Here is a 21,561-nt window from a genome sequence, read left to right as displayed (position 1 = left end):
TGCTCAGTGTGCAGAACCTACAGAGAACCAATAGAATCCCATTTCCCTGCTTTCAGTGGACTGGCTCAACACATTCCACTCTTACTCGACAGGCACCTCTCCTCACGAACACTAGGGAAGTGTTCCTGGAGCATCTTTCCTCCAAACCAGCAATAGAAACACTCACCTGTCTTTGGGGAAAGGATTCACTTTGCACGCTTCCAATAGGAACTTAACAACATCCACGTGTCCTACAGGAAAAGCAGCTTTGTGAGTGCCTCTACTTCTCTATATCCATGTATGTACAGACAAAAGCAGGTGTGCACAAAGCCAGCCAGGATGCTCTAAAGCAAGCTGGCAGACAGACAGACAGACAGACAGCAAATGCAGTGTGAGGAGACAGTACCTTCTGCAGCTGCCACATGCAGGGCTGTCCGTGAGTCATAGTCCCTTTGCTCCATATCCATTCCTGACAGAGCAAACCTTAAAAACAAAATAAAATAAAACAGATTGCAGAGGTTAATCTGACACAATTGAAAGCACGTGACAAAACCAGCATGGAAAAACATCACTCTGGCACAAGAGGATGTGGCAGCACCACGAGCACATCCCCTATTTCCTGATGGTGAAAGGGGCTTTGGCCTTAAAAACCAGCTCAGTGCCTTAACTTTCTTTCTGCTCTTCAGTTGTCATAAATAAAAATAAAACATCTTTGCAGAAAACATTACAGTCAACACACCTGATTTAAAATTGTACATGGACAAGCTAAGCCACATAAGGCAAAGTAAATTTATACCCAGGAAGTCTCCCAAGTCTGAAAATCCTGAGCAGCATTAAGGGATTGGGAGAGTTCTTGCTTCACACTATGGTGCCCTGGGACAGCAGAGTTAAACTATATACATTTTTCCACCCACTAATCACATCTAGATATAGTCTAGCCAAATTAATTCTTATTTAGTCTCCTACCATTATTACTTTAAAATTTTCCAGATGTTAAAAGCAAAGCTATATGTCCTAACCTGTCCAATAACAATGTACATTTTCCAACCTGAATTTTTGTGGCACTCTCAGAATTGAATATTAAAGCAGGTGAGAGTACAGACAGGATTTTCTGCTATTGCTATAAAAAATGGTTAAAAAATTTGTTTTACTGTGATCCAAAGAAGTGGAACACGATGGTATTTAGGATACTGTGAGGGTACCTTTTTGATGGTTAGATTTGGGTCTTTTGGTTGGGTTTTGGGTGAACATACTCAATCTCTAGCTCATGCAGCTCAATGTCCCCAGCACAGACAGTGCACATGCATATTTCTAAACAAACAGCAACAGCAGGAACCAAACAAGCAGCATTCCTATTCCAAACCCCCACTGGATTTTACCTCCGGAGTGCAGACACGTCCCCTGTGTAGGCAGCAAACAGCAGATTTATCACAGACTTCACCTACAAAGAAAGATTAAGTTCCAGTTTACTGATCTCCTTTCCTCAAAAAGAAAACCCAGCGGGGCCAGCTGGTCCAGTGCTTATGAACTTGTTAATTGTATCCCCTTGCCTGATCACACTCTGCAGTACAGCTTGCTCTGCTACCAGTACTGCAAGGTCTGTCTTTGCAAGGCTGAAGTCATTAAGGATAGTAAAACAACCAAAAACAATTAATTTCTGCTCTGTTGTGGTAAAAAAACATGAGCCTTGCTTTATGGGCAAACACTACTTCTCTCTTCAGATGCACAATGTTATCAAGTACTGAATTGCACAGACAGCATCACTCAATTTATAAAACCATGACTTCTCTCTCATAAGGCAAATCTCACTCTGGTAAGAGGCTTTTTTTATTATTATTAACTGCAAAGATTCCTAATGCCAGGAGGAAATCTATGTCAGCAGAAGAGAAGAAATTATACCCCTTTTTCTACGTATTACAGATTATCTTTGCATACATCCAACATAGAGACTTTCCTCAAATAAACCATTCTAAGCAGTTCTGTTATGTAATAAGCTAGGTTTCCAGGCAGATAAAGTTGGATCTTTTTAGATAAATATGAGCTTAAAGCACAACACAGGTAAGGTCTCTGGCAATCAGTGCTTTTTCTCACCTGTATTAATTACTCTAGTAAGAAATGATACTGCCAGGGTACACCAACCTTGCCCCATGCACATTTTTAATACATTCTGGCTATAACAACTCTGCAGTTTTTAACAAGAGCCAAAAATGACAAGCTAGATGGTTTTAAGTATCCACATCAGCTTCTTTCACAAACTGACATAGCCACTTCTAGGCATCATTTCACAGTAATTTCCAGTAAACTTTCTAAATGCTGTTTTGCTTTTCTGAGTCTGCAAAGCTCTGTCGCTCCCACCAGCCAAGAAACAGAGATAAAAGAGGGAGCTGATGCTGCACTGACCTTCTACAAGGAGGAGAAACAAACAACATGAAAATTCCCCACCCACAAGCACGTCTCCCACAGATTTCTGCAAGAACACTGGTGTATTTTCACAGGGCCACAGATGAGCCAACATCTGCGCCTCTTCTAAACCAAAGCTGTGGAATTGTTGTTGTTTTTCACACCTCAAATAGGCACTGACACAAAGAGAAGGAGAAGGAGCCACAGAGTCCAGGATGGAAATACAATGTGGGGACACAGCCACCCTCAGCCCAGTACCCACAAACTGCTGCAGCTCCTTTGCAGTTCTCATGATGAGGGCTGTGAGATGCAGGACTCCCTTCTCAGGGGGCTCTGCCCTACTGTGCTGTCCCTAAACCTGGCTGGGGACAAAGGCTGGGCCCCTGGGCTCGACTTCAGTGTTTCAGAGCACTAGCTTTGAGTGATTCTACTCCTTCCACCAACTTTTCTTGTTTAGAGTTTCTGCCACAAGCCAAACCATTGACCAAGACTCCTCAGCAGGTCAGCGGGGAGGCAGAGCTGGCCACCCAGCTGAGCCCTGCCAAGCCACAGGCAGCTCAGCAGGGCTGGGCTCAGCCCCTGCCCAGCCCTAGCCCAGCATCAGGGCTGCAGAGCCAGGGCAATGAGCTGCTGGGGCACCCTGCAGGGCTGAGGTCTGTGCTGCTCTGTCACAGACACACAGACTTGCATCAGCGAGAGGCAGCAACCACCCAGCCACCCTCCCTGGGCTTTCCAAGGGAACCACCACAGCTACAGTGAAATGCCAAACCCTCTAGCACAGACAGCATCTGTTCCAGGCACCAGGCTGCAGACTGGATGCAGGTCTGACAGGGAATTCAGTTTGATAATCTCTACATTTCATCGAGGTGGTTCAGGCTCTCCTCAACCCGGTGGGGCCCTGCAGGCAGAGCAGGCTGGCAGCACTCCCTGTTTCAGGTCCTACAGGTGATGAATACTCTCCCTTCTCAGGATCTGGGATGAGCAAAGGACACTCTGTCTTTCATAAAAACCATTTCAGAGGTAACTGACCATTTTGGCTGGGCTTCTTGATGTTTCTGGGAAATGCAAATATGTATTAAAGTAATAAAACAAAAATAGCGCACATTCCTTGCCTCAAAAAACAACTTTCCAAGTGCAGTCAGAACCCAGAATCCTGGATTCAGCTGAACATTTTGCTAAAAAGAGATTTTTGTTTTCAGTAATGATGTGACAAAACGTAATTTGGAGATTCCTGAGGCTTTGTAACACAATCACCCCAGATCACATCTCTCAACAATCTGGGAGGGTCAAAGCTGCTCCTTCCTGAAGATAAATCAAGTAAAATCAAAGGTTACTTTAAAACTGAACTTCTTGACAGATCAAAACAAAAACAAATTCAAGTCCAGACAAAAGGATCTCTGCTTGTTTACCTCAGAAGGAAATTTGCACTGTGTCCAATACTAAAAGTAATGGGATACAAAAAGCAGGAAAAACCCAACAAATACAGCAGGACAACTATTAGCAGAGTAATCATCCAAAGCTGGTCAAAGATGAACTCAAGCTAAAACAAGCCAAGTGTGGCCATCACAGCTAAAAAAATCCTTTTGGGACAACTTTCTCCTGCTTCTAGAGAGACTTCAATGATTTTATGGGAGAATTAGACTGGATTTGCTACCAACAAAACACACCCTGACCTCATAACTGCACCCTACTGTAACAGCAGCACAGACCAGGCTACAAAATTAACAAACTTTATAAGGTATGAAATTAAACTGCTCAGAAGGCAGCCATAAACAGAAGTTTTATTGAATTCATGTAAAAAGTGAATTCAATATAAATTTAGGATTCTGCAAATACAAAATACTTTTTTTAAGTAAGAATATATAATCTCCACAAGCATCTTGTGGGCCTTCCTTAGTTTTCAAGAGAGCATTAATTTAAGCAGTATGTATACTAAATCATTATGTAAGAGGTGGTCATCTACTGTGAGAAAAACTTACTATGTGAACAGCACTTGCAGCCATAAGCTTTGTATCTGTGCAGAATCTCACTTAGGCTGCCACCAAGTCAAGTACAAATTTCTCTACTCAAAGCTCACAGTGTACTAGCTCAAAATAACAGGTTCACTGAAAAAAAAAAAAAAAAAAAAAAAAAAAAAAAAAGAGCAGCAAAAGGCAAAAGAAACTCTGAAGTAGCAGCAGCAAACATACGATTTTGGGATTTTCAACTGCAGGGGAGAAAAAAAATAGTGAACATGACAGATGAGCTCTACTCATTTAAACTAAGTAGGGCACAAGGCAACTAATTTAAGTGTTTAGAGACTCAGTGAGTTTCTCACCAAGTGTTTCATGAACATTCAGTGTTGGTGCACTAGTGAACACAAGCCTTCCTAATGTTTAGAAACACAAAGTTCACCTTCAACCCAACAGCCATGAATTACCTTTTTCTACTGAACATAATTCCCTAACTCTGAAAATTTAATACAAGGAGAAGGGATGGAGTCCCTCTGCTTTATACAAGCAGATCACACACTGCCATACAGCTGCATGGCAGGACCCAACCCAGAAACTGCTGCACTTTTTGTCAAACAAGAGAGAAAACCTGCACGCAGGGAAGCAGAGGAACCTGGCAGCTCTCTTCTCACCACACCAACAACACAGAGCACTGCTCACTCAGCTACAATGAGACCCTCTCTTTCCTCAGCACTGGGCATAATCCTCATTATCCAGGCAGTGAAACCAGCAAGGAAAGGTTCCCCAGAAGTACTCATGACACTCAATGGTAGAAATCAGAAACACAGTTTCACTGTCAGGTTAGTAGGTGTTTTGGACTCAGCTGGACAAAGCTATGAAGGATCCAAGTCCTGCTTCACATCAGAGGTGGCCAAACAACCAGTGCCTCCAGAGGTACCTCTCTAATTAATGGTTCTGAGTCTGTGGGGCAGGATGTGAGCAGCTCAAGAAAGAAAAATCAAGACTGTTGTTGCTCAAGAACTGCACTGAGGTCAGGTTAAAGCAAGGAAACAGCCACAGTTCAGAGCAGCAGGAAGTCACAGTGCTGCAGCAGGTACTTCAGATAAACAGGGGACAAAAAGGCAAAAAATGAAAGGGAAAAAACACCAGTGCAAATGGACAGAACACCCCAAATGGACAAACTGAGTGAGCTACAGCACTGCCAGTTACAAAGCAAAACTCAGAGTGGCTCCCAGACCAAAGCTTTCCAGTCACAGTTATTTTAAACTTCTCCTGAGCCTGGCTGTGCTGAAAGTTTCAGAGAAGTCTCCTTCAAGCAGCAGTGGTGACACAAGCACAGGAACAGAGGAACTGCAGCAGGGAGCACGTGGCCCAGCACACAGCACATGCACAGCTCTGCTCCCTTCTCTGCAAGCACAAAGGACTTGGGCATGAGATCTTTAAAGTTGGTTATCAGTTTCTGAGCGTGCCAACTGAAAAACTTCATTAAAAAAAAGTTTAACTTCAGTATTAATATGCTGAAGCTACTTATTACAAGTGAAATTTCAACAACATCTAATTGATCTGAAAGCCTTGGCTGGAATGTGAGAATTGCCTTGGTGGAGTATTTGTAACAAAACAGTCCTTCCTATCTGAGCTGCACACCCAAATCCAGACTTACTTAAATAATCTCACAATGGCTAATAGCAAATGCCCACACAACAGTGATTCTGAGATGATAGAATCACTTCTCTCTTAACAAAGAACAGTTTAGATGATTTTTTTTAACTGTAGAAAACTGCCTGGCTCTAATGCCATCCACAGAAGAGCTCTCCAAACACTTTAGAGACAGCACACTGACACTGTTAGTGGCACTAAGGTGGGAAACAGGCCCAGAGATGGAAATGAACTGCTACAGTCTCGTGGTGAAGGGAGAGTGGCCTGACTCCTGCCCACTGCCTTCACCATTAATGCAGAACACCCAAACCTGGAGCAGGAGCCAAGGGCAAGCAGCTGAGTGTGCCAGCACTGTGCTCTGTGCTGCCCATGTGTCCCTGTCACCACGGGGCTCTGTCCTGCTCTGCTGTCACTGAGATGCCTCCAGCAGGGCAGGGAGAGCCTCTGCCCTGCACTGCACTTGGGTCAGGAGGGAAAAGCCAAACAGCTGGGCATGTATGGAAAGCAAATCCTCCAGAAAAAAATTAATTTAGCTCAAAGCAGGATTAATTCCATGAGAGGCTCTTAGCTAAAAAGGTCAGTGAATCTGGATTTTAATTTCCTACTGTGTCCTGCTTCCTGAGAAAGCTCTGCCCTCTCTAACTTCTTTGAAAACATTACAGAATTAACATTCTGAAAAAAAAAAGTATTACTTGCAACTTTATGTTTCTCCAGGTGGCTGAGCAATACAGTCAAATCCTATAGTTTATAAAGGGCTGCTCAAGGTAAACCAAACAAGGATAAATAAACAATTCCCCTAAACTTTCCAAGGCTCTTTCCATGGTATTTAGGGATAACACAAAAAGTTAGCCTAATGAAGAGATAATCAAAATACTGAAGAAAAAAAGGTTTGAATGGATATTGTTTCTAAAGAACTTTGCCGTGTCTGAACTTTACTGTACACCAGATCAAGAAAAGACTTTCAAAAATACCGAGAGTTAAAAAGTGAGAGCAGAGCTAGCTGTCCCACACTCTTCTCTCACATCCCATTTTTTGTTTTTAAAACGGGACACAACGTTTCCTTTCAGGGAACCCTGCCCTTGTGACCAACTGGCTGGAAGAGCTAAGTTTTAAAGCTTCCCCTGCATGGCACAGAAACATAGAGATAAACTGGGATTTAAATTTCAGGGCCTGACTTCCCTAATGACAGGTGACTGCTTGGACCTCAGCACAGGTCCCAGGTAAGCAGGGCTCTGGGTTATGTCCCCCCAAGCTGCTGCTGAGGCTCCCAGCCCTAGGAGAGCTGCACAGCAATGGGAATGCAGTCCTGCAGCTGGTTGGAAGTGTCCCCAAGGCACACTTCTCCGTGCCACTGTCCCCACCGGGGCCGAGCACAGCTGATGTGCAGCTGTGACACCTGGCTGCCTCCCTGGGGTGACACAGCACAGCTCCCTGTTCACAGGGAAACCTGCCAGGTGGCATTTCCAAAGAGCACATCCCGGTGGCCAGCCCGGGCCGGCTCCCCACCCTGTGCTCCCAGCGCGGGCACAGCTGATCCGGCTCAGCGCCGCATTAGCTCGCAAGGGCAGAAAATAGACGGCTAAGCTGCCCAAGGTGAGCACCGTCTAGAGAACGGGGATTAACTCCACAGCAGCACCGCCTATTCCCATGCAAACGCATGGCCGGGGACCGACAAGGAAGGCGGGAGAAAAGAGTTTACACGAGTCACAAGCGATTCCACAAAGTCATAAAAGCTCCAAAATCACTTTCACAGTAGCACTGTTCAGCTGCTTTTCCTATAGCTGATCCCCTGATGAGGGTCACCAGCAAAAAGCAATCCCTCCTCCTGCTCTTTGGAAGAACTGCTGATTTTTGGATGCTTATTTTATCAATGGAAAACAATTCCTGACAACCCAAGACGCCAAGATAAACTCTGAAACAGCAGTGCTAACCTACAGACACCACGAAAAGTAAAGCTGGAGCATAAAGCAAACTATTTAGTCATCCAGTTTTTACACACTGAACTTGTAATTCACCTATGCTGCACCACAGCCTTACAACAGCTTCACCCCAGCATTGTAGGGTGTCAAAATAAAGTAAAAAACAAACAGGAAAAAAACCCCTCAAACCTGCACAAAACAAATTTTGGCGTTTCAACTCTGAAACTAGAATGCAAGTAGTCCCTAAAAGGATAAAAATAAACCAGGGATGGATCTGAGAATGGAACACGGGTATCTATATGTTCAGACACTAGAGAGGATCACTTATTTTACAAATAAGCCAGTTTTGCATTTACATTTAACTTCCAATAACCTGGAATCTACTCTCTAATGTCTACATACAAGAAAAAATTCAAGTCTAAAAGAGACAGCCACAGTTTTCCTGTAAAATACCATTGTTCAATATGAAGGTAAGACGTACTTCATAGGGAAAGAAATCTCAGTCAAAACCCTGTTTTTGCAATTGAGCTTCTGCTTTGTTTCCTGAGAAATAAAGCAGAACTTATTACCTAGGGGTAAGTAAAGCACATACTTCACAAAGTCAAAACTAAGACTATAGACAAATACCCAACCAATCTCTAAGCCCTCCAAGGCCAGCCAAGCATCACCTCCATTTCACAGCCAGGACCTGACCTGTGTGCCCCCCTCCAGTGCCAGTCACCTGCCAGGACACAGCTCTCAGACCTAAGTGCCATGTTTTATTCACTAAATGAATCCCAGACCAGTTTAGATGCCCACTCAGGTCAGCTCTGAAGTGGTCTCAGAGTTTGCTAGTGAGGTTCTGTCCATGATTATTTTTAGGGATGGACAGCCCTTGAAGGCATTGAAGAGCCTCTGGATTAAGCCTCAACAGAATTTTCTACAGAAAATTCAGTTCTACAAGAACAGGTAATTTCTATAACTTCCTGAAGTACACAGAAGTGAGGCTTTCAGTAAAGTGATCAAATGACCCCACATAGCTCTACAGCAACCCAACACCAACTGCCTCTGACAGAGCCTCCTGCTCTGACTTCAAACACAAGGGTCTTAAGAAGTTATAAACTCAGAATTCCTTGGGAGAGTCTTTGTTCCCACTACACTATAAATAATTAGAAGATGTGTGAAAAAATTAATACATATAACTACACATATTAAAATATTGATATATTTGAAAATATAACAGATGAGGCTAGTTGTTCCATAAAACTTGAATTTCTTCTTGATGACTTCCACCACCTCCTTAGGCTATTTTCTGCACTACTGATCCTTGTTTCCTCATGTGACCAAAGTGCAAAAATAACTTTAGAATCTGCCAATATCTACTCTGCCACATTTTAAAATTAACATAGGAAACAAGATTTTGTCAGTTTTTTCCCCAGTTCCTTTTCTAACCCTTTAACTGTCCTTTCTTTTCCTCTAGATGGTGCAAGGTCCTCCCTTTTCACAGCTGGGGACAGAGGACAATACCCAGCTCCTTCAGTTCTACCAGCCTTCAGTGGGTGCAGTGTTTATTTTTGGACTCAAAGCTGCCACAAGTGACTTTCAGAGCTGCTGCCACAGAGTTTATTTCTGGAGTCTCCCTGGTGGAATTACCTTGAAATGCTGTTTGCACAGCAATTATCCATACAGTTTGTGCTGTTGATATCAAACTAGCAGACTGACAAAATGCTTATTTATTCCTCACTCCAGTTTCCAGCAGCCCTGCTCAAACACAAGCCATGCATGTACTGAAATACTGAAAGCTGCTTCTCCCATGAGTGATGTCTAGACTGCAGCCACACAAGAGACTGTATTTTCATATACCCAAACACAAAGCAGCTCTAAACCAACTGTGATGCTAGAGCTGCAAAACCCTCAGGCAAGCCAGCACACTGGTTAGTTATTACTTTTATTTAAAGCTGGGCAAAATCCCAGTAGGTATTTAAATATCTTCTTGCAATTCAACTTTTCACATTGTTTCAAATCCAAATCAAATTTTTTAGAATAAAGCTAGTGATTTTCTCCTTCTGACTTAATTCATTTTTGAACTAGCTGGTAGACACTGACAAAAAAAAATTTCAGTGGTCTTAAAATTGTCTAAAATCCAGAAACTGAGTAAGGAATTTTGACTAGGTTTAGTTCAGACACAGGAGCACAAACATTCAAACAAGCCAGAACTAGTTCAAGTCTTGGAACTTGTCACAGAAGCTGTATGTAAGAAATAATTAAACCAAATATATACACCAAAAGTTTCTCTTGACACCAGGACCCTTTCTTCAACCTAAGAACAACTCCCAGTCTACTTTTTACTTGCCAACAGATGGGCTAAGGCCACTAAGGGAGATAAGCTTTCCTGGAGGGAAGGCTGAGTAGAGGTGGTTTGTTCCCCTCTTCCATCTACTGGCATCAAATGGTTTTCCACCATTCATATTTCACTCTGATTCAAGCCTTTTTGAGGTAAGTACTGGATTGTGCCATCCAAAATTGCAACTAATTAGAGTATTGATACCAGATGTTCCAGTAAACTGCATTTCTTGATCTATCTCTGCCTGAAGCTTGTGAGTTTTTTTGTCAAAATGCTTTAAATCAATGGAGGTATTCAAAAGCATCTAAAAATGAGCACAATACCGTAAGAGTTTCTCTCTTTTTTCTTCTCTATTACTGTACTAATTTGCATAAAATTAAAATAGCATAAGGATACAAGAAGCAGTAACTGAGGAGAAAGTACTTTTCCTCCAATCACATCTGGAGCCATGAAAGACAAAATTCCTCTCTTCCAGCACAAACCTCTTGCTGATAAGATGGCCATTAAGTGGACACAATTTTCTGGAAGGAGTTTGTAACACTAGTATTCTTCAAAACAACACCTCTCTACCTGTGAATTCACTCTAAACACTATCAGGCAGGAGGTGCAAGTTCTTCAACTGTCCAAAAAAAATTCTTTGACTCATACATATTAAAGTGAGTCACAGATGGGACTGAGCTCAGTTCTACAATTAATTCATCCCATGCATGCTCAGAGATTATTACATTTAATTAGTATAATTTTTAAATGCTGAATGAGATTTAGAATCTTGTAAACAAGAATAGGGAATAATCTATGTTTCCAATACAGTTTGTGATTCTATAGGTATAATCTGCTTCATGCTATGTTTGGGTTTACTCAAGGGCCTGAAATACACAACAGCCCTTGATGATGGCAAGAGAGGGAAGCAGAAACCTTGTTTCATGGCAACACACACTGGGAATTTGCAATGCCTTGTTATTTACAGTTCTGACTATTGATTAATTCTAAAGTATTAGTAAACTAATGCTGTTTAAATTACAAATAAGACTATTTAATTATGATGAATTAAGAGTTAAGTAATTAAACAAAATGTTTACTAGAGTAAGTGAAACATCTACTTACCTTCTGCAACTGAGATTCCTTCAGAAAAACCATGCCCATCTATTCCACTCCTGAGATGTGCAAGCCCACAGGGTGAGACAAGCTGTTTTGGCCAGCCATGTTCCTGAACTGCCCCACTCCCACCTCTGCCTCCCCTGATGGAGGCAGAAGAAACAACCATTCACTAATCCTGACTCCAGAATTTGATCTCCAGGAGGTGGAGAGTGGGTCACACAAAGCAAAGTGCAACTGGATCCTTGCACACAAGCCTCTCCCCCCAGGAATCGGGGAATACCAATGCAGTTTTACTAGAAAATATTACATAGTATCATAAGAATTTCCAGGGTGTGTGGATGGGGCAGTTCCTCCTTCCCAGTGCCATCATCAGGAAGAAGATAGCAGAAAATGTTGTGGTAAGCAGACTGGGTTTTTGTATTTCCCCTTTCTAGCAGATAAAACCAGTACTAATGATGAACTGGGTTCAAGGGGTAGGGTACACAGGAAAAAAACCACAGAAATCAAGCTCAAGATTCAGAGCCATTGACTCCATCAGTATTAGATTACAGGATCCCAGAACAGATGCTTCTTTATTTGGAAGAAACTTCCAGGAAAATAAGTCAGGTATGAAGCATCAAGAACAGGCACTAGGATGGACCCAGCCAATACTGCTGTCACAGATACCCCTGGACAACAGATCATCCTAAGTTCTTCAACACATAAGTCCTTTCAGTACCTAATGCTAAAGCTTCACCAGTGCTCAGATAATAATGTTGTGACTGGAGAGCTTCCCTGCCCCTCCATGTGTGCCTGGACAAAGAGATGAGCCTGGCAGAAGAGGAGCTGATCTCAAGAGGTACTCACTAACAATTTCTTGCTCTGTCTCATCCTTTGTTTAATATCCACGTTGGTATGGGTATACCCATCCCATCCCTTTATTTTGGGGATGATTATGTTGATTTCAGAAAGTACAAATACTGGGAAGAAGAGAGAAAACTGAGTACCAAAGCTGCCTTCACTAGATTACAGTGAGCATGGCCGTGCTTGCTTCCACCTGCTGTTTCCAATTTCTTCTGGTACCAATGAATTAACATGCTTTTTGCTTTTGGAAGCAACAGAATTAATCACATCACTGAGAAGACCCCCAAAATATCAAGTGAGAATTTAATCATCCTTCACTAGACTTAAGAGCTAAAGTTGGTTGATTTAACTTTTTTGGTTTTTGTTGTTCGTTTTTTTTTTTTTAAAGACCTTTCATGGACATCCATAAACTCATAAACTGTGCTAGCAATAAGAGTTCTTGAATATCTAACAAAGAAAACTGAATTAGAATAGCAGTAGTGAATAATAGTGAATCAGGCAGCTCCACAGAGCTGTGAATTAAGAGGCAGCCATAGAAAAACCTGGCCTGGCTCCTGTCCTGGATGACCAAAGGAGTTACTGCTGCATTGTTGGCCATGAACAGTATCACAAAGGAATGGTAGGTCCAATAATCCTTTCAACAAAAAGTTTACTAGATCAAGTGAAAGATTTAAAGCATGAAGACTTACACTGTTTAAGATGAAGGCCAGGCAAATTTTCCTTTCTAGGTGGCATGCATTTGCCATCAGCAGCTTGGATGGAAATACTTCAGTGATGCTGCCACATGTCCAAAGCATCCAAGTTTCTTAAGAAAATGACCCTCTCAAAGAGTTTAACTTACTCCACTGTCAAACTTTTTCAGCATTTCTCATCAGCAATGAAACATTTTGTCAGTAAATAATGATGGCTGGAAGTTCAAAAGTGGTAAAATAATTCTTGCAGTAAATTACCACAAATAATATACCTACTTTAGTAGCTCCATTTCAAAAACTAAACCCCTGCTAACAGTCCTGCAACAAAGAGCATAGGGAATATACAGAGAAACCTTAAAAAGGGGAATGAATGCTAAGCCATTGATCCTGGGTGTAGAGAAAAAAAACAAGAGGCTTTGAAGTAATGGATATAGACATCACTAACTGTGCAAGATTTGGGAGCAAAGGACTGGGATCAACGGCAGTCACATGAATCAAGTGGAATGCTGATGGGTGCTTTAGTGACAGGAGCTGTGTTAAGCAGACAGGACAAAAGGATGTCTGCCTTTTCAAGGACCTATTGACACCACTGATACCCACACAACAGAGTAGAGTGGGACAATGATCCCACTTCCCAGCCCACTTCCCAATTTGTGGATGACAGTTTACTCTTAAATTCAGGACTTGGAACTGGAATTACAGCCAAAAGAAAGGACTTTTCTCTAAAAGGATGTAGGGCACCTGCACTACCAACAGACTGACTGCACCCTGCAGGCTGAAAGTAGAATGGGGAAATCTTACCAGACTCTACCCTTCTTGTGAAGGTTCTTTCTAAATACTAGGATCAAGTTTCTATAAATCTTCTTCTTACTTTTAGGGTACATATTCTATACCTGTTTTCCTTGTATTGGAAATATTTATTAGATTAATAAATCTTTTTGCCTCCCCACTTTTATCTTTAAGCACTGCAAACAGTCATACTATTCCCCAGCAGCCTTGATATATGGGATAAAACATACTCAGCTATTTTAACCTGCTTGTCTCTGCTCTCAATCATAATTCTTAATCCTGCACTGCAATGGCATGAGTGGGGATTTTTTAAAACATGTTTAATCAAAACAGTTTATTCTCAGATCAAGATTACATTTGAATTATTTGACATGCAATAAATACAGGCTGGAGAATTTTAAGAGAGAGGTCCTTCAAAAGAAGTGTGAAATGTACTTTCCATTCAGAAAGTAAAAGCTACACATATAACCAAAAGCAGGTCTATGAGTCCAAAAAACCCTTGATTATTGCCTGAGTAATTCCTGAACAAACAATAAAGTTGCCTGCCTCAAGGAAAAAGCTGGGCTAGTGAATGACATCAACAGGAAATGAGCAACATTATCTCTTCCTATCACTCCACTTGTGTTCTCAGTTCATTGTTTTGACAAGTGCTCTGATCACAAGGGGTCCTAACAGTAACATGCCATCCCTCAGCAAATAACACACTTCCACGTTTGCATTTAGCCTGTTCAATAGAGAAATAAAAGGAACAGGGCCTTTTCAAATCCCTAAATCTAAAATCCCTAAATTTTCAATGACACAATGAAAAAATACTTAGAATCCAGAAGGGAAAATACAACAGGAAGTGAAAATACCCATGACTGCTGACCAAAAGCCATTTTTCCCTATGCCACTTCTAGGACTCCCTAAAAGCCAACAGATTACAGCATAATGGGAAGAGCATCACATTCAGTGAAAACACAGAGGTCACTATCACAAGCTACAGAAAGGGAAAATTCCAATTGTAGGCTAGGAAAAAATTCTTTAATCAAATCATTAAAGCACTGGGATAACTTACCCAGCCAGATGACAAAACCTCATCACTGGAGATTTTCAACACTTGGCTGGCAAAGCCCTTGAGCAACACAACCCAAGTGACACTAGATGGTTCTTTGAGCAGGAGGCTGGACTGCAAGATCTCCAGAGATCCCTCCCAGCTTCTGTGACTTGTGGTTTCCTTCTCAGGTTTCAGTCACTAGTACCCCCTGCACCTCCTACAGAGAGGTTATTGTAACCTCTTAGCACCCAGCTAAGTAAATCTGGCCTGATTCAAGGAAAGATAGGAAGATAAATTTCCAATTGACAGCGTGCACGTGAGTTTTGCAAAACCACATGAAGGCACAGTTATGTGCCAGCTGAGTCAGAACTGGAGCAGAGCAGCAAATAAAACAGGAAGCAGCACCCTACAGCAGATATGCTGCCCCACGTGCCTGCTTAACACATACAATGCATCCAAGTATGGCTGGCTGGAATATTTTTGAGCATAGGAAGACATTCTAGAATTACTTCCTTTTCCCCTTGTCCTTCCTTCAACCCCATTTCCTCACCAGCCTTAGTGCTGAGGTGCCAAAGTGCCTATTATTCTCCAAACACCCACCTGCCTTGTCCTCGGTCAAGCCCGCATGCCAGCTTTATTGTCTCAATTAAGTCCTGTTCAAATTAAATTGGTAAAAAAAACCAAAACAACAAACAAAACACCCAGCAAACCTGCCACCACCACACTTCTGCCACTCAACTCCATTCTAGGCTTTATTCAGCTAAGCTGCAGCCTCAGATGTGACCCCTGCTAAGCACAGAAGAAACACGTGGCATTTTCAAGAGTAGCTGAACCATGTGCAGAATGGTACCACTCAGTCTTGCAAAAACATTTCAATTTCAATGTCCAAGTGATACCAAAAGTCAGCATAAAGCAAGATTGGATGACAGCAATAAAATTAACACCTACTTGCATAAAAAACAAAAGAGGGCATTTTTATTTTGCACACAATATTCTCTAAAAGGAGCAAACAGCAAATCAGAAGCTAAGCTTGATTCAAGGTAGGTAGTTTAATAATTTAGACTATTTAAATTATTCAACATACTAGGACACGAATTCCTGAAAGAAAATGGGGCTGTGCATGACTCAACCATGCCTTCACATATATTAGTCATGCATTTTCAGACTAGACAAATGTGGAACAGACAAGATGCCAGCATGATAAAAGAAAGAACACTTTAGTTAAGATTTCTACCCAATTTAAAGCATTTTACCCACTCTCCAACCACTAGACATATGTGAACTCAAATCCTCAACAAGACTCTGCACTGAAGGCAAATTATTAAGTCTATTTAAGTCATTCTAATAAGAACTCTGCTGAAACAAGCTTATTCTTGTTTCACTGCAATAACTAATTCTGAACCTTCAAAAAAACTACAGAAATATTTTTAAACTAAAAAAAACCAAAAAACAACCCAATACAAGCCTACAAACAATGTTGAGGATACTAAAACATCATACATAAATTCTGCTCATAATTAATTCCTTTGTTCACAAATTACTGTGCATCAATGACATGTATGTATCAAGACCAAGAGATATATGAGCAATAAAAAACCAGCATAATCCATCCACCCCTCCCACCCACCCACCCTCCTCAGAATCCATTCTCTTTTTAACATCTACCCACCCACTGGTCTTCTGACACAAATATATACTGAAAACCATATAAGAGCCAAAGTAATATTATGGTCAATCACCTGTGGCTCTTTCTTTGTACCTACTACTCTTTTTCCTCCCATCATCTTTATGGCTTTTAGAGAATAAACTCCCTTGATATGCGATGTTTTTAAGTATAATGAACACTCAGCTAATTTTACAACCATAGAACAAATAACTTCAGCTTATAAACCAGTCTATAGAAAAGCTAAGTTCACAATTCTGACCATCCTCAGTATAAGCAGGCCCCACCAACACTATCCCACAGTACAATGTGGGGTTTGGACCACCTCCCCTGCTACATGGAATTTTTTACAAGCTGTATTTTTCCCTTCATAATGCTCGGGCTCAGCAGTTACTACACTGGCACCATTAACCATACATGTTCCAGGTGACTGAATCAGTATCTTCAAAACTACAATTCTACTGCACCAGGACTCCTTTATTAAAAAAGTCACGGTGAGAAAGTTTTGCTACTTTGATTTTTACTTTCAACTTGCTAAGAGAGCAGTTCAAAGAGAAAAATAATTAGAATATTGTACAAAATGTTTACAAAATCTTAGGAAAGTTTTCAGTTACTGGTTTCACTAACCTGCTTATTCTACCTACCTTTCCAGAATCTTTTTTAGAACAGAGTGCTTACTATCTCAACTATCAATCTAAAAAATGTGTTTGAATAAACCTGTTCTCCATTGAGAGAGAAAAAAATACAATAAAAAATCAGCTTAAAATAAATTTATTAAACAATACAAAAATAAGCATGCTGGAAATCAAGATACATAAATAACATACAATGCAAATGAAAAATGGAAAACGAGACAGGTAACTTAACAACTGAGCCAAAAGGTACAACACAAATGCTAAAATAAATCTTTAAAAAGCATTTACATTTCTAATGAAATGTTAATGATGCTGACAAAGAAAAACAAACAAACAGCTAAAATGCTTGAATATCAAGAATTGCTATTACTGTAGCACAGGTGAACACTAAAACCGTTGCAGACTTCACACATGGAATGACTAAAACTCTGAGGCCCCAGCCTCTCCCACTGCCCGTGGTGGGTGACCTTGGCCACCAACAGGAGCCATCTGCACATGGGGCAGCCAGGGCAAGAAACTACAAGTGTGGGCAAGTTACAGAACAGTTGGTTCAGAGGAGTCTCCTCCTGACTCTTCCCAGCTAGAAGCTGCCTTCAATTCTGAGGCAGGCTTCAAAAGCATATATTACAGAACTGTAATATATATAATATATATATATTTTTAAAGATTGTTTAAGCTGTACTCTAAATATTCTTATTATGCATATTAAAGATCTAGTAGTTTTCTTATTTTTATATTTCCTATGCAGGACTTGACTCTACCACAAGTTTTTGCACGTGGAAAAATTATTCATCTTTAACCACATCTTTAGAAGTGGTTTCAAACAGTACTAAAATCATGGTAAGTAGAATCAGATCAAGCAAATCCTGCATTATGCCTTTTCCATTTTTAATTAAATCAGCAAGTCATGCAGCAACGTGTCACCCCTGTAAATACTTTCCATTAGCAGCACAGACACATTATATTCCCTCTTGCAACTGAGGGTATTTCAGATATTTTCTGCAGGATCTGAATATTTATATCTCTGTAGCTACTAGTTTACTGCAAAATCCTCCAAAAGGCAAGACATTTTTGTAATTCAAGACTTCGCCTTTTTTCTGAGGATAAGCAATAACAAACCTAACCTTATCAGAGATAAGATTATAAAAGATATTATTCAGCAATTCATGACTGACACTTATTACTGACACCTGCACCACAGATTTACCTCTTCATCCCAGTAGGGCATCAAATTAATTGAAAATTGATGTTCTGTATTGTTTTGCTTAAATATTTTCATCCTAAGCTTCAAAGACAGGAAGTCCATCCTTTTACAATACTCTGCTAAATGAATATTATTCAGGGTTTAGTCAGAGCTTTTTCAAATGTTTATGCAAAACTAACAATATCTAAACAGAATAATTAAAGGCAGCTTGCTTTCTCAGAGAACATCAGCTCTGTTTTATGCATCTTCCAAAACTCATGAACATCCAGATGGGTCAAAAAAGGGGGCAGGAAAAAACTAACTCTGCCATTAGGCAAAACTCACATATCAAAATTTTGGAGTTTTAGATTAAAAAAGGAAGAGGAAACTGGAGAAGGGAGGAAGGAGAAGAGGTGAAGGTGTTACTACTGAATTGTTTGTCACTGTCTCTTAAAATCCCCTATCAACTAATACAATTTACCATTGCTTGGGCAAGTTTCCCCAGATTGATAAACCAGGACTCTGTGATGTGTACTAGGGATGGGAAGTATTAGATTATTTGCAAATTTATAGAGGAAAAAAATGTATAGAGAATACTTTTCTAAGATTTTTAGCATTACCAGAATCTAATCCCTGCAAGCATTAAGAATTTAGCAAGTCTTTGACCTCTCTCTGGAACTGCCTATTGAGCCTATCTGAAGCTTAAATATATCATTTGGAGCTACACCCTACTCAAGATACTCAAATTATCAAATTATGCAGCTTAAGAGACACAGCTGCCTGTAGAAAAATGCAACTCCTCTTTCTCAGCAAGCTGGCAGAGCTGCAAACTCAAAATAATTTCCAAAAAATAGCCATTAATGATAACTTCTTGAGACTTTGCTCATGTGTAAGTGAAACCTCTGGTCTTCATATATGAACATACACACATATTAAATGGTTGAAAAATAAGTTAACTGTAAACAGTTCTAATAAGATCTACCTATCTGCTTCCCTGTGAACATATTTCCTGCTCACTGCTCAGTTGGTTACCACTCTAAACTCCAGATTGCTAACATTCCTTTCCAGGGTGGAGCTCAGCACTATTAGTAAGGCAGACTTCTGAGTCATAGCTACCAGCTGGCAGCACAAGCAGCAAGAGAGACACTCCAAATAGCTGGATCAGAAATCTCTCCGCTGCATTAGTTAACTTGCAAACAAGACAGGTTTTTTCCCTCCTCCTCACCACTTCTCCCACTCCTGCCCAGGCATTTTTGCTCTCTTTATTACAACATTAGCATTAATAATTATTAATGGTTTGATTAAAAGAAAAAATAACCTTCACTTGCACGGCATATGCCAAGGGTCCATTTCTGTTCAAATTTGAAAGCTCACACTGAAATAACCCTGACATGGTAATAATATGACTCAGAACCTATCTCCACTTAATATACAATTATTTAGAAATTCAGGAATTTGCTGTATTTTGCTGAAAACTATTTTGTATTTTAACTCATATTCTATCTTTACATGCTGACCCTGCTCAGTGGATACAAATTCTTACTCAGCCTCAAAGTTCATATACTTAAAATTCTCAGATATAAACAAAAATAAACAAATACATACCACTTCTGTGGTATATCTTTGAAAACACTAAGATTTACCTTTACTTTTTTTAAACTAAATGTGTTCCAAATAACTACAAAAGTCAGTTTACAGCTTTGGGTTTGTTTGCACATGCTTTTTCCCCACACACCCTTGAACTTTGACAATCTTTTTGGTATAGCATACAGAACTTACACAAAATGTATATATAAATGAAACACCAGGTAAACAATATTCAAATCAAAGATAAATTTAGAGATGCTTGAGGGTTTTTAAAATGAAGAATTTAATGAAACTAGAACCCATTCGTTTAGTTCTGCTCTCCCCGACCTTCCATTCTATACACTACGGTTCTGGAGATGTCCTCGTTTGATTCAGGTGACACTTTTTTCCATACTGTTTCTTTTAAAGCAAGTTCTTGCTGGAGATTCTCATAGTCCATTGGTCCAAAGGAATGCTAGTTGTTCAAGCAACATACATTATTTATTAGTGTACTTGAAGGAAAAAAAAAAAAAATCTATACTTGCAGTCATTGCTAACCAACTCAAGTTTTTCAGCTCTTCACATAAACTATTAGTCTCCCTTTTCCACTTATTAAAAAAATCAAATTCAAAACTGGGTATCTTTAAGATGCATACATGCAAATAGAAGCACTTTAAAAACCATTCTACTGCATCTTCACGTATTGGAATTTTCAGGCCTTAGTCAAAACATTAATGGTATTGAAAACAAAGAGGTTTCCCTTATCTCAACACCTTCACACTTGTATCTTTTGTAAGTGTAGCTGGAATGGATTCAGTTCACTCCCAGAACTGCTTACACTGCTCCCTAAGTAGCAGGCTCTTGTCTGCAGTACTATTCATGCCTGAATTCACTGCCTGTGCAACTCTCAGCAGGTCATGTGGTGTCAGAGATATCCTCATGAAAATACAGCTAAACACAGATCTCGTGCATTGCAGCACACAACAGAAAGGCTAAGCCCACCAGCTGGTCAAGTCTTTATTAAAGGCAACCAGTACAGGAAAACTCTTTGCAACTTCCATCAGATACCATCCACCTAACCTAGCAGGGGAGATGAAGTGCATGAAATGGAGTTACAAATCTAGTAGTAAATTCTCCCACACAAAACCCTGTGGTAGTGTGGTCCACCCAGGTAGGTGTCCACTAATAATGTACACTAACTAGATTATCTGAAAGCTTTGATGCAATACATGTCATTGAGCAGTTTGGCATTTAGAGAAGAACTTCCCACATTTCTTCTGAAGTCTATGAGCAATACTCACTGAGCACAGACAGGAACTTACCCGCTGATCACCACCTTCTCTGCGAGGATCAAGCTTTTTTGCAAAGTGTCTCAAATTATCGTAGTTATGGAAATTGCACAAAGAAACCAGATCCTGCAAGTATTTAGAGAACATGCATTATTATCTGCTTAGGACAGCTAAACACATCTAAGTTAGTAATAATACTACCACTTAGATTTTGCATCATAATCTAGTAACTTAAACCAGTAAGAAGAGAAATTTATTTAATGAATCGATACAATGAAACAAGGAAATGAATGACATAATGGATTTTCAATCAGTTTGAATTGCAACATGAAAGGCTATAATTACAAAACTTGGCAATGCTGTTCTATTTTTAAAAGTGAATGTTACATTCATGTTCCTTGTATGCCACAATCATGTATCAGTTTTTAGGTTTCATTGTAATGCAGAATTGATGCAGTAAATCCTTCACCTACCCCTGTATTCTAGGATTTAGAGTCAAGTCACCAGGACGATTTCATATGAAACTTTAGAGTACTTA

The 21,561-nt window shown here is 40.3% G+C and overlaps 2 protein-coding genes across 5 annotated transcripts in view; one reads left to right on the top strand and one right to left on the bottom strand.

Annotated features, from left to right (window-relative positions):
• STAT1 (signal transducer and activator of transcription 1) overlaps positions 1-9,886 on the top strand; it is a 36,465-nt gene extending 26,579 nt beyond the window's left edge. The window contains exon 24 of the mRNA XM_079311763.1: positions 9,366-9,886. Within this exon, the coding sequence (XP_079167889.1) occupies positions 9,366-9,587 (222 nt within the window). The 3' untranslated portion in view covers positions 9,588-9,886. The remainder of the gene's footprint in view (positions 1-9,365) is intronic.
• The window catches only part of GLS (glutaminase), a 59,989-nt gene that overhangs the window by 4,280 nt on the left and 34,148 nt on the right, over positions 1-21,561 (bottom strand). For 3 of the 4 annotated variants that reach the window (XM_079311777.1, XM_079311780.1, XM_079311779.1), the window contains exons 14-17: positions 21,057-21,149; positions 1,359-1,420; positions 386-462; positions 167-230 (exon numbers count right to left, since the gene is read on the bottom strand). In XM_079311777.1, the coding sequence (XP_079167903.1) occupies positions 167-230; positions 386-462; positions 1,359-1,420; positions 21,057-21,149 (296 nt within the window). Of the gene's footprint in view, positions 1-166; positions 231-385; positions 463-1,358; positions 1,421-17,105; positions 20,210-21,056; positions 21,150-21,561 lie in introns of those variants that run through there. The other variant, XM_079311778.1, reaches the window with a different exon arrangement.

The sequence above is a fragment of the Erithacus rubecula genome, assembly GCF_903797595.1.
Source record: "Erithacus rubecula genome assembly, chromosome: 8".
NCBI classification, from domain to species: domain Eukaryota; kingdom Metazoa; phylum Chordata; class Aves; order Passeriformes; family Muscicapidae; genus Erithacus; species Erithacus rubecula.
The sequence above is the reverse complement of the archived record's forward strand: the minus strand, read 5'-3'. Positions and strand labels throughout refer to the sequence as shown.